The sequence below is a fragment of the Lipotes vexillifer genome, unplaced genomic scaffold, assembly GCF_000442215.2.
Source record: "Lipotes vexillifer unplaced genomic scaffold, Lipotes_vexillifer_v1.1 scaffold655, whole genome shotgun sequence".
Classification (NCBI taxonomy): domain Eukaryota; kingdom Metazoa; phylum Chordata; class Mammalia; order Artiodactyla; family Lipotidae; genus Lipotes; species Lipotes vexillifer.
The window spans coordinates 2,271,982-2,286,044 of NW_006788208.1; the positions used below are offsets into that span (position 1 = coordinate 2,271,982).

Below are 14,063 nucleotides of genomic sequence, written 5' to 3' on the forward strand. Positions count from 1 at the left end.
AGCCTGTAAGATCTTAGGTTCAGTGTTGTAACAAGAGCATGAAAGTGAACATTTCCTGTACAGCTTAGGGATGTCATAAGATGGTGTAAATGCATCTGTGCTGCTGGCCTCCCAAACCAGGAGGCAAAGAACAGCCACTTAATTCCCAGCTCCTTCAAGAACACCTCCTCTCCCCACTTTCTTTGGGGTCAGGCTGGAAGGGGGAATGAGTAACAGCTCTGAATTTCTTGAGAGATGTGGAAGAGGAAATGCCACTGATCAGCTGAAGTTATGAAATTACCTTGAACATTTTGGGGTGCCAGCTGTCACAAATAAATGTAGCTTTTATGGCCCAGATGCAAACCAAGAAATGAGCCCTCCAATTTACATCCAGAAAACTCCAATTTGAAGTTGGAAGGTACAGGGTTTATTGAAGATTTTTGTAAAAGAAGGAAAAAGCAGTGACTTAAACACTTTTTTTCTCCTTTTTGGCCCTACTGCCCTGACCCTGACCCTAACTAACAGCCTGACACTGACCCTAACTAATGACCTGACGACTTCAACACTTTTTAAAGGAAACATTTTTAGAGTACACAGTATTGCTGTCTCACATGCAATTATGTAGCTAAGGGACATTTGCACAGAGGAAAAAGGAAAGATTCTCCCCTCTAAGAAACTCTTTATTGGATTCAATAGGCTAGTGAGCAGTATCCCTTATACATATTTATATGTCAAGGTTTTATAGTAACATAGAGATATTAATAAAAACCAGCATGTTTGATCATTACACCAGATAGGTCATCTGCAGCTCGGGTTGTAGAATCACAGGTGCAAAATAGCAAGAGAAACTTCCTTGAAAAATAGTAGTTTATGCTTTAGAAAGAGTCTCCATTCTGAATTACTGAGTCATGTACAGATCTAGAAAAACCAGCAAAAGCCATCATGTAAAGAAGCAAAGATATGGGACTTCCCTGGTGGCACAGTGGTTAAGAATCCGCCTGCCAATGCAGGGGACATGGGTTAGATCCCTGGTCCAGGAAGATCGCACATGCCACGGAGCAACTAAGCCCGTGCGCCACAACTACTGAGCCTGCCTACCACAACTACTGAAGCCCACGTGCCTAGAGCCTGTGCTCCGCAACTAGAGAAGCCACTGCAGTGAGAAGCCCGCACACGGCAACGAAGAGTAGCCCCCGCTCGCCACAGCTAGAGAAAGCCCGCACGCAGCAACGAAGACCAAACGCAGACAAAAAAAATAAAAACAAAAAACAAAAAGAAGCAAAGAGAGTTCAGCCCTTAATTGACTCAGATAACACTGAGGAACTCCCTTCTCCGGGTTAAACGGAATGTGGTCCTTTTTCATATGTGGAGGAGTCAAAAACCACTCTTCAGTTACATTAACCCACAGATCTCTGCACATTTTCCAAGCCAGAATGGACTAGATTTTCAAATGAGAATCTTTCCCAAGTCTGAATCCTTTTTAAATTGTTTTCTTTTAGAAAATCACACCAGAAATAACCAAAAAAATTTATTTAAGGTAATCCTTCAATTCAGTTATTTGTTGCAGCATTCAGAACGGAACTGAAACTGAATAATGCTTGAATATTTTAACAGCAGACAGCCCAGGCTGAAATATGGCAGATTTAAGCAATGAGGCAGAACGGGGTATGTGTCGTGCAGACCAATTACTCCCAACTCTCTTGAGAAGCACAAGTAAAGGAAAACCCTTTCAGCCACCCAATGTGTAATGATATCTCAGCAAGACAGATGCTGAGCCATAGAATAGCACTGAGCTGAGATAATTTATATTTTTTAAAGCTCAAGGTTTGAAATTTTTTCCTTTGATTCTAATTTCCTTTTTGCAAATTTTTTTTTTTTAAAACCATGTGAGTCAGTTGCAAAGCTGTCATCTGATCTATATGCTACAGCCAGACTTCACGCTCAGTTGAAGCCTTTATAGCCTCCTTCCTTCGGACTGTTCTTTACATTAGGTTTTTCAATAAAGAGAATAAAATCTTGGGATTCTCTGTGCTACTTTTCTTCCATTCAAGAATCATAACCTTTGAAATAATTTTTAAGTGGAAATTTATGATTACAATTACTATATGTTAGTAGGTCAGCTTTTGTGATACAGCATAATGATCTTAAATTATTATCCAGTATATCCAATATAATCCATGTTATTCCCTCACTTGCATCAAAGTAAATTTAATCTTGGAAAATCTGTGCTTACATGCAGAAGGGGAAAGAATTTGGATAAAAGCTAGAATACCATTTTATCACATATTAAAGAAACTTTATAGTGGCTTCAAAATACCATGAAGTACTTCCGTTTATCCTGGCTTCCTGGTCCCCTTCCACCGCTCAGCCCCTCGACACACACACACTCTCTAATCCCATCTTGCGCTTTCTTCTTTTCTTCTCTTTTTGTAGCTCAGTCATGATCATGGGCTGGGGAAGAAGCAATGGTGAAGGTTATGGAGGTTAATAGCAGTGAAGTAAGAATTAAATGATTGTGCTCAAATGCATCATCTGCCCTTAAAAAAAAAAAGAAAACTTTTTACTAAACTATAATATACTTATAGAAAGAGGCATTTTGCTGAATTTTTACAAACTGACCCTCCCCCCCAGTGCCCAGCTCAAGAAATATTGACTGTACCTTAGAAGCCCCTCCCCATACACCTGTCCAGTCATCATGCTTCCCCCTCACCCCAGGGTAAACACTCTCCTGGGACCAAGCAGATAGACTAGTGCTGCCTGTGTTTTAACTTTATATAAATGGAATCATTCAGTCCGTACTCTTTTGTTTTGTCTGGCTTCCTTTACTCACTATTCTATTGGGAAATTCACCCAAGTTTTGTGCTTGGATGTTGTTCGTTGACTCAGATGTTTCAATGGACCACAGTTTGCTCTTCCATTCAGAGGCTGATGGGCACTTGAAGAGTTTAAGTTTGGGATTCTTACAGGTGGCACTGCTGTGGGCTTGGGAGGGTGTAGTTGTGCTGGGCGTGCACACATGTCCAGGAGGTATACACCCAGGAGAGGATTTGCCCGGCCGATGAGTGTGTGTATATTCATCTCTCATTGATGCTGCTTATCTGGGAACAACCGAAAGAGCACTGGTGTTCAGAAAGAGGCCCCTTCCCAAGGGTAGAAGATTCGCGTCAGTGCCTCAGCAGTGAAAGTGGACGTATCTGCCATTCCAGCAGCCACTCACCTTTCTCTATTTTAATTACCCCATTTGGCACATCTACGGGGCAGCAATGCCTGATAGTCAAGAGGATGGATTGCAGGATCCTGAAGAACCTTCTGAGCCATCAAAAGAGCTTCTCAACTGCTCTTTGCAGTTTTAAGGTGCAATGATCAACTCATGCTGAGTTCAGATCCATTTAGTCACAAACAGTTATTATATTTCTACTCTCTAAAAGGTGCGATAAAAGTAAATTAAAAGTGGAATCTTGCCCTTAAGGAGCTTACAAGCTTTGGGGAGTATAACTCTAATACAAGTTAGAATGAGATGAGTTCCATTTTAAAAACATATAGGCATGGGGATTATTTTTTAGTACTGGTAACCTACACCTGTTAAACATTATGTTCTAGGATAGTTGATTAAATGTTACAAAATATTACGTGTAAACTTATTCTAAACATTCGTCTGTTCATCAGTGGCAGACATACGTTCAGGTTAAATGTCACAGAGTATAATTTTATTCTATTCTGTGAATCTAGGGACACCGATGTTTCACACCAACAAATTTATTCAATTAGGAAACATATTTTCTGCTTGTCTCTCCATCCTTTAGAATATACCTAAAATCCTTTCTTTTATTTCCCAGTTATCTGCTGGAGAGTTTAGTTCTGCCATCTGATCTGTATAATTACTTATTCCACAAATATTTATTTAACTTACTTTGTGTCAAATATTGTGGCAGGCCCCGGATACGGAATAGTGAAAAATTCCCACACGATCCCTGTGCTCCAAGAGTTTACAGTCTCAGGAAGAACAGATATAGAGTTCAAGTCATACACTATAAGTTCAAATAATGCCTGTGTAGTGGGTTTCATAGTGTCTCCCCAAAATCGATGTCCACCAGAAACCTCAGAATGGGACCTTATTTGGAAATTAGATTTTCACAAATGTCATCAGTTAAGATCATACTGCTTTAGGGCAAGCCCTAATTTCAATGATTGGTGTCTTTGTAAGAGAAAGGAGAGGGAGATTCAGATAGAGAGACAGAGAAACACACAGGGAAGAGGGCTAAGCAATGACAGAGACCAAGGAACAACAAAGACTGCTGAGAAGCTGGGAAGAGTGAAGGAAGGATTTTTTCCCTAGCGCTTTCAGAGAGAACGTGGCATTGCTGGTACCCTGATTTAGCACTTCTGGCCTCTAGAACACCAAGAGAATCAATTTTTGTGTTTTAAGCTACTGATCTTATAATGATTTGTTAACAACAGTCCTAGGAACCTAGTACAGTGAGTGTTAGGTTGAATCATAAGAAATTGCCCATATTGACTGCTTTGACCTACACAAACATGGCGTCTTCATTTGGTTCAACCCAATATGCTGTGAGCTTGTGAGAGGAAGACCTTGTTGATGATAGGAAGCTTCTCGGCGGGATTTCTGGTGGAACTGAAATCAGAAAAGCAAGTGGAAGTTCATGAAGAACAAGAGAGAAAGGGGAGGAGAGGAGCTCCCAGCAGAGGGGCCAGGGCGACAACGGCTCTGGGGCAGAGGCCTGGACACTTGTGAAGAGCTGAAAGAGGCCGGCATGACTAGGGCATGGTGTGGGCACAGGGCAAGGTGAGGCTGGACAGGTAGGGACAGGTAGGAACAGGTAACACAGAATTGGGTGTTAAAACCTAAAGGTTGATGGTTTTGTTCAAGAGCAGTGGACCCCCACTGAAGGGTTTAAGCCAACAAGTGAGAAGATTACTCTGACCCAGATGCGGGATAGATTTGAAGGAGCCAAACCAGATGACGAGACCTTGGGAGGGAGGGCATGAGCCAGGGGTTGTCTCTGACCAGGGAAGCACGGTGGGGATCCAGAGAATGGGCCAGCTGAGCAGTTTTTAGGAAAGAGCTCCGTGTTTTTGTTTTCATGACATTGTCCTGATTAATATACCATCTGCCCTTGTGTCTCTTTGAAGACATTTAATTCTCATAAAATATACATACCAGTCCCGGCAGGCCTACAGCCCCAGTGTTGACTCACATAATCATGTGTAGCAATGCCACTGCCCAAGAAGTCTCTGGAAGGAGAAGCAGCACCTCCTTCTTCTTTTTTTTTCTAATTTCTCTCTTTGCTACTCACCTTGTGTTCACATCACTTTGTTTATATCTCAGCTAGAATAGCTATTACATTTTATTGTCATTATCTGTTTATATAACTATCTATCCATTATAATGTGGCTTCCGTGAGGGCAAATACTGTGCCTCAGTTATTTTTATATCCCCAGAACCTAGCACAGAACCTGCTAAGTCCTGGCCTGTGGGATTTGATTTATAAGTGACTGCATCGGTGTATCAGTAAATGAGTCAGCAGACGCATGAATTAAATACCTCATTTATGCTCTGCCTTCTCAGCCTGTCTTTGGCCCTTTATAATTGCCTTTCTCTTTGGTCTGACAACATATTAACTGCTTTTTTCCCCCCTGTGTGCTCTACTTACCACTACAAATATTTTTCTACTAGTTGTGGCAATAAACTTTTGGAAAAGAAGTCTCTTCCTCATGAATCTCTTTATATGTGGAGCCCTTTTTCTAATTGCCTGCATCTCCTGGAAATGCTCACAGTTTTTGTTCTGTGCCTTTGGGAGCTAATTCTTTAGCACTGTTGTCAACCATCAAATTATTGAGAATGCGCCGTGGTCAGTGTTCCTCTCAGGGGGAGAGGGGAGGAAGGTGGTGAACAAGGGTGGCCCCTTCCCTAAATGAGATACCACCAAACACAGAAAGTCAAAGATGACTCACAAAGCTATATAAGATATACAAATGGCTAAGGTAAATGTTCATATTATATAAAACCAAAATGTAAGAACAGTTTCTATAGTGGAGTAAGAAAAAAAGGCAAGTTTCCTGAACTAGGAATCAGGATGTAGAATCTCACTGTGGGCTCACAACCAGTTGGACAACTGAGCCATATATTGTATTGAACTAGGAATGTTCCCCCAAAATGCTCATGTTCTCTCTGGCCATTTTGAATATCCCCACATGGTAGGAGGGAAGAGCTGCCACCTCTCTTCTCATTATAAAAGCTTCCTTGGCCTCTCATGCTCACCTTTCCACAAATCCAGGACAGATTGTCATAAAGTAAAAGCATAAGAAATAGAGACACAGATGTAGAGAACAAATGTATGGATACCGGGCGGGAGGGAAGAGGGGGGATGAATTGGGAGATTGGGGTTGACATGTATACACTACAATGTATAAAATAGATAACTAATGAGAACAGACTGTATAGCACAGGGAACTCTACTCAGTGCTCTATGGTGATCTAAATGGGAAGGAAATCCGAAAAAGAGGAGATATATGTTTACGTATAACTGATTCACTTTGCTGTACAGCAGAATAACTAATGGAACAGACTGTATAGCACAGGGAACTCTACTCAGTGCTCTATGGTGATCTAAATGGGAAGGAAATCCGAAAAAGAGGAGATATATGTTTACGTATAACTGATTCACTTTGCTGTACAGCAGAAACGAACACAGTGTTGTAAAACAGCTATACTCCAATAAAAATTAATTTAAAAAAATAAAGTAAAAGCATATACCCCCTTGTCATGATATTTAGGGGATATTTTGTCATACTGTAATAGAGATGCGTTGACCAGTCCCAAGAATAATAAATATTTAAAGTTTTGTATTTAACTAAAATAACTGGTTAGTTTAATATTTTAAAATATTTTAAAATATTATTTTAATAAAATAAGCTAATGTAGTGTATGCCTCAAGTAAGTCTTTAAAGCTATATATCATTATCTCTATAAATTGCAACTTTCTGATAACTAATGAGGTAATCATGGAACTAATGCTGTGGAAATATCTTTAACATGTTTTCTCATAATATATGCTAATATATGTTAATTTTAAGTAATTTGAGCAAACCAGAGAAAACTAATTTCATAATTCTGCTTCTTTACCACTAGAAATAACCACTGTTACCAGTTGGAATATATCCTTCCAGATTTGTTATATATAAATGATGAGGTCTCATAATATATACTCTTTTATATTATCTACTTTTTAAGGACACATATATACACACACAGATTATAAGATTTATAAGATTTAAGATTGATAGATCTATGTTATCCATTATAAGAGCTTCATAGAGCCTTTTTGCATGAATGTACCATAATTTATTTTGCCAGTCCTTACTGGGGATAAGTGTTTAGTTTATTACTTTATTTCTAATTTTTTTTAATATTACTGACAGAGTAGCATTGAACTGCCATGTACTTTTTTTTTAGGATATTTTTTTATGTGGACCATTTTTAAAGTCTTTATTGAATTTGTTACAATATTGCTTTTGTTTTATGTTTTGGTTTTTTGGCCACGAGGCACGTGGGATCTTAGCTCCCTGACCAAGGATCGAACCCATACCGCCTGCTTTGGAAGGCAAAGTCTTAACCACTGGACTGCCAGGGAAGTCCCTGCCATGTATTTGTGTCTTTGCCCGTTTGTTCAAATATTTCCTTAAGATAAAGTCTCAAAAATGATATTGCTGGATCAAAGTAGACACATCTTTAACATTTTAAAACATATTATCACATTGCCTTCTGAAAAAGTTGTACCATTTTATATTTAACAAAATTTCCCATTTCCCCATAACCTCACATTTTTTAACTTTTGATAGTCTGATATGCAAAAGTAATAACTGTATCTGTGTGTTTATAGTACCTATAAGTATTTGTGTTTGAGCATCTTTTCATTAATTTTGAAGCAGTTGTATAATTTTGTGAATTTGTCTTTTCCAAAATTAGTTTGTGAACACTTTTTATAAATCAAGAAATATATATCCAATATTTTTCAAAAAAAAAAACAAAAAAAGCATGTACCCCATAGGGGGTAAGAAGCTGGTACCTTTTGAAATGTGCTTCCATAACCCCACCAAGAAAGACTGCCTGAACTAAAGTACTCTTTGACCTCTTAGCTCAGCATCTGTGATGTAAAGCCTCAGCTTCTGTGAAACCTAAACTGTAAAAATATAAAAACAAACTTATAGAAATAAATAAACAAATAAATAATAAAACCATTTGCTTGTCAATTCCCAGATATTTCATGGCATGTAACTGAGTAATTCCCAAGCATCTTTACAACTACACAGAGAACTTTTGCTTTATGTACCAAATGTGTTGTTTTTATTTGAGCTATTCTTTCATGAATCTGCTAGGCTAAATGATCAATTTCTTTGACATTTTCCTCCCTTCAAATATCACCACTTAGGATTTTCATATCTTTTTTCATTCTTTTGATTTCTAATTCTAACACACATATTTATAAAACACTTTGGTGTTTAAATATGTTAGTGATAATAAGTCAATGATAAAAAAAATTATGTTTGGTATGGAAAGGGGATTATGTTTGGGAATAAAATAACATACATTTTTCTTCTAATTTTTTTTTTCTGGTTTAGTTTTCTTTTTGTTTTCCCTGTGCTCAGACTTTGACACTCAGAGTAAGGCAGGAGACCAAGATATACTTGGTAGGACTTTACTGCCATCTACCGTTTCTTCATGTAATAACTCATTGTTCCTTTGATTCAAAAATTCTGATAGACTGTGACTTATATTACTATAGATTCCCCTCTTCTTTCTATTCTTTTCTTTAGTTAAAGCAAAGTGAAGCAAACGCAGACACCAAAGAAAAGCTCCCTTTGCGACTTCGAATCTTTGAAAAATTTCCAAACAGACCGCAAATGGTGAAAATCTCAAAGCTTCCTTCAGATTTTACAGTTCCTAAAATCAGGTATTAAAGTATTTCTTTAATTGTATATCTCAAATACACTGTAAAACATTCATCTTAAATCTGATTCAGCCCTTTCAAACTCATGTGGCTGTGGTGTCTTTCTATTTTTAAGTTATTATCCATACTGCTACTCTGTCTTCCTCTGTTTTAAAACCGTTGACCCCTTTAAGCAATACATCCAGAGCAGAGTCCAGTGTGTTAGCCTGGGCAAGAAGGCTGCTGACGGCTGCTTCACCCTGAGATGGCCCCTCGGGGATTTGACTTCACAGGTAACTGGCACAGGTGGTCCAGCTTACAAAGATGCACGTAGACATTGGCCTCTGACCCTCAACCATGTAAGGATAAAATTGCCTCTGAGGCCCTTTTATTTTCAAGGAAATGGAGAAACCGCCACTGGCCAGGTTTCCAGACTACTGTGACAGCGTTTGTTTAGAATGCCATGTCTGGGTGCAATACAGTTTGTCTTCCATTTTTTAAAAGAAGAACCATGGCATTTTGCACTCATACTAATATGATTTTCTACCACTTTGCCCTCAAGTTAAACAATTGCATTGAAGATGCTTCAAAATGCTTATTTTTAATAATTAAAGGAAATTCTTCCAGTTATAGCTCAAAGATTACAAATAGAACCAGAATAATATCAAAAATGACATTTTTTATGTAACTAGTTTTAAAACAATTCTATGGGGAGGTTATAAAAGCATGAGACTGGATGTGGTGCCATAATATCTAAAATTCAAATCAAAATATATTTGCAATTCTGATTAAAAAAAAATTTTAAATGTGAAAAATACGACATATATAAAAGAGCCGTAAATTAGATTCAAGATTAGTGATTATTGAAAAGATGTTATCTGAATTCTCCCCATGCTTTAAAGATCAGATGAAGTAAGTTTCTTTTGAGTTATTTTGAGTCTTTAAATGTAAAATTATCTCTCAAGGATTCTTATGATAAATGAAAGTTCAGAGAGATGAACTAATTCCTCCAAATCTTAGAGGGGAAAAAAAGTATCTTATTACCACAATAGGAGTCAAAAGATACCATTAATTACTGAATGTTGTTGCTTAAAAGTAATTTCAGGGACGTGAGTTTTTTAAAACAGGAATAACTGAAGATTCAGGAATTTTTCTCTGAATTCAACAATTCGCAAATTATATGTGTAATTAAATCTAAACACCTCTTGGTGTGACATGTCCTATTTTCTGTGAACTTTTGTCACTGCTTTATCTTAGCTCAGGCAAATGCATCATTGCAAAATGCCATCCCTTGGTCCATTTCATTAATAATGCTTAACATATGTGTACTTCTTTTGCAAAGGGAAAGTTTCATGAAGCAGTTTATTGATCGCCAGCAACAGGACACCTGCTGCCTCTTGCGAAGCCTTCCATCTACCTCTTCCTCATCCTGTGATCACTCCAAACGGTCTGCGATTGAGGACAAGTACATTGACCAAAAAGTAAGAATCACGGTCTCAAATAACCAGATTTTTCTTAAGCCTGTGTGTTAGAGAAAAGAACCACATAACTGGGTGGGGTCCTGAAATCTAATATCTCAGGAGAATAATGAAAAAAATAATTTTAGTGGTTGAAGAAATTACTAAATCTAACATTTGTAAATTTGTTAATTTAAATTTTGCATTTCTACAGGTCAGCTTTCGAGCCCTGCCATGTGGCAGCCGGGTGACTTCCAATAGATCAAAAGCCTCCCCAAACCTGCATTTTCTCAAGTGCAGAAGGAAGGGCTCTGAGCTCTCAAGTTCAGCCCAGGTTTAATGGTGGCCTGTATATTACTTTCTGCAGGAGACCTTACTTATTCCGGTTATTATGCCAGGGAGACTAACCAGCGCCAAGTTTCTCTAAAATTAGTCCAAATAACTGCCATTTATTGAGTTTACTAAGGCCTGTGGCAGGAATTATCTCTAGGCACATTATCTTATTCATGTTTTGATTTACCTATGTCTTTATCATTTGAAAAGTAGATAGGGAATTTTTTTCCCCAGATTCTACAGTTAGAAAATGAAAGATCAATAGCAGAGTTTGTGAAAGAGATTACACGTTACAGTTTGTTTGCAAAAGCATCTAATTCACTTGTGAGTATTTCTCTTTGAAAGTCCTAGTTTCTATTTTAATCCTTTAAATTGTTGCCACCTTTTTTCTATGGCTTATCATCCAATACATATTTCTCTTTTATCATGTGAAAATAAAATAGCAGCTCCTTCATGCTCCAGGATTCTCTGTTTCGCCCCATTCTCCAAAGATTACCCTTGTAAAGGACCTTTACTTATTCCTCTCCTCCTCCTTTTCTCCCACCTCCTCCCCAAATGAAATGAACTTCTGCCCTTTATCACTCCCGCATTCCTTGTTTCTCTGCTGTAGTTGAGTGATTTTCTTCTCAATTATGATATTAGATAATGATTTCTTCTGTAGTGTGTCTCTTCTCACTCAAGAATTTCCGTTTATTTCTTTTCTTTCAGTTATCTACAGATGTTATTCCTCTGTTTTAGAGATTCCAAGATTGTAGATGACAAGTCTGATGCCAATGTCATTTTTTTTTTCCATGTGAAAGTAATTCGTTTTTTCTTTGGTAGTTGGTTGGTTTTCTGGTTTCTCTTGGGAAGCTTGTAAAACTTTCTACATCTCCTTGGAGTGCAAAAACTTTACCAGGATATACTTTGTATGTCTTTTATCATCAGAACTGCCCAAACTGGGGAGTCTTTTCAGTTTGCCAACTAAGAATATAAGAAATTTTCATTTATTATTTGTTCAATTATTACTTTTCTATCTGTTCCTGTTTTCCCCCTACTTTTCTCTTATGATTGTTATCTCTCTTTTTCTTCTGTGTTTTGAAATATTTGTTCTGCTTAATCTTTCAGGCCACTAATTTGATTTCAACTGAGATCATCCTTTGCTTTTAAAGTTTGAGTGAAAAAATCATGAAATGTGTGTGGAGAGGGACACACATATGCAATACTGTTACCTCTCCTTAAAGACTTTCAGAAGACTGTACTCTTCTAAAAGAACTGTCACTAAACTTGTCACGTCCCTTCCCCGTAGTTATGTTCGTGCAATACTGTGCACAAGGCATAGAAGCAAAAAGTTTCTATGTTAGTGAATAAGCAAGTGGGAGGATAATGGCCTGGTTTCAGACAATCATTCTGAAATTGCATTTTACACATGAGAACACAGATGGCTTATTTTCTAAATTTATTTCAAAGGCAGAACTTTAAGCCAGAGGGTGTGCAGTGAAGCCCCAGTCTGGGCTCAGGTTGCACCCAGCCCTCTCCAGGAAGAGTGCCAAGAGTCGATATCATGGATGCCCAACACGGCAAATCCACAACTTGCTTTTTTAAATCCCGAGTAATGATATCCCACTGGAAATACAAAATTAAAATCTTAGTCCGTGAAATTTTATTTTCTCTCTAAAAGGGAAGGTGATGTCTCTCACATTTCCTGAACAGAATATTTTGAAATTTGTGAGAAAAAATAAATAAAAAGGTTCTTAGCAGGTGAGTGGGATGGGGAGTGTGTCTAAGGGAACTTTTCATCCTTCTATGTTTGTGGCTTCTTTTTATATTCTCATTTAACAGTTATTTTTAACTAACTGAAAGTAAGATAACAATTATAGCTTTATTCTGTAATCTTACACTTGTCTCTCTCATAATCCCCTAAAATATAATGAACTAGCAAAGACATTGATCCTGGGGGCGGGATCCAAGTCCCTCAGCTCTAAAGAGACTAGAACTTCTTGGAGACTGCGGGCCATCCCCCATCTATAAAGTCAGTTGATTCAAACACACAATACGTGGTCTTATGCAAGGACGGTGATCAGCCATGGTTAAGTTGCCCTTCATCCCCCGTCAGGCTCATTGGCCATATGTAGATAAACTACAGTTAGAACAATATTGTTTATCTTTTTACAGCCTTCATCATCTGGAAAGGGGCACATAGCCCCTCAGCAGTAGCTACCCTGTTGGGGCAGCAGCAAAAAAGACTTACCATGCTGCCACCCATTCTTAAAGCTTTGACTTTCCTCAGGCTGCTAGGAAAGTAGACTTAACAATTCCTTTCACCATCCCGTTTCCAGCTTGAGCTCCTGGCGTTCTTTATAAATACTAATGATCTGTCATCCTTGAGGGCTTTGGGCCAGGGAAACCCAAAACAGAGAATTCCACTCAATGAATTTCAGTGGTAAGGATTTAAGGGAAGTAGGAATCGAGGAGAAAGCAGTCTGGTATCTGTATTTTTAAATATGGCAAGCCTTTTTCATTTTTCTTAAGAAACCCCAAAGCCACTTAAAAACAAAAATACACAAACACATGAGAAAAATCCTGAATAGAGACCACACCACCGTTAGCTCCCCTGATAAAGTATTTTTCGGGAAGCACTTGCAAATTTCTATTACATCCCAGTTGCCTTTGGAAACACGAGTCATTATCAAGTGGACAGCAAGGTCCTTCACTCTGCGTGAAGAAACTCTCCTGGCCCCCTGCAAACAGAGGCTGTTATCCCCAAAGAGTAGTAAGAAATCAAAAGAAAAAGAGAGGCTGGCTTTTGGTGATTCTCATAATGTGAACAAAGGAGCAGTAAAATAAAAGTTTTCTTTTAATGACTACCTGTCAGAAAGAAACTTCTGACACCCTCTATACTAGAGGGACTCACTTTTCTCTTGCCAAGGAAAACACTGAGTCCCCAGGAACCTGGACATCACAAGTTAAGGGGAAAACCTGACAACAAAAGCCAGGAGGGGTGGAGGTGGAGTTGTTTGATTAAGCAACGTGGAAACACAAAAGCACATGTTAGGCAAGATTTTCTCAAGTAATTACCCTGGCTTTGAACAACTGTAAGGAATTCCCGTGGCAACCTCACTTTGCAAAGACCATGTTTTTAAAAATAGCCCTGTCTGATTACCTTTATCACATAGTTTAAAATACCTGTCCTTCTCTGTAAGCAATGAGCAAACAAAACTGTAACATCTTTAAAGCCGTTGTGTGGTTTGCTCAGATCCTAAAGGAAAAAGACAGCAAACAGTGTGGTCCCTCTTTTCCCTTGGGGTGTCCTTCCAAACCCCACAGAAAAGGCATTCCCAAGTGCCAGTTCCCACATCTCTTTCCC

General features: G+C 38.3%; 1 protein-coding gene across 1 annotated transcript in view; it reads left to right on the top strand.

The window, feature by feature from the left end:
- The window catches only part of NALCN (sodium leak channel, non-selective), a 282,677-nt gene that overhangs the window by 184,377 nt on the left and 84,237 nt on the right, over window positions 1-14,063 (top strand). Inside the window, exons 15-16 of the mRNA XM_007461528.1 lie at window positions 8,815-8,951; window positions 10,270-10,408. Of these exons, the coding sequence (XP_007461590.1) occupies window positions 8,815-8,951; window positions 10,270-10,408 (276 nt within the window). The remainder of the gene's footprint in view (window positions 1-8,814; window positions 8,952-10,269; window positions 10,409-14,063) is intronic.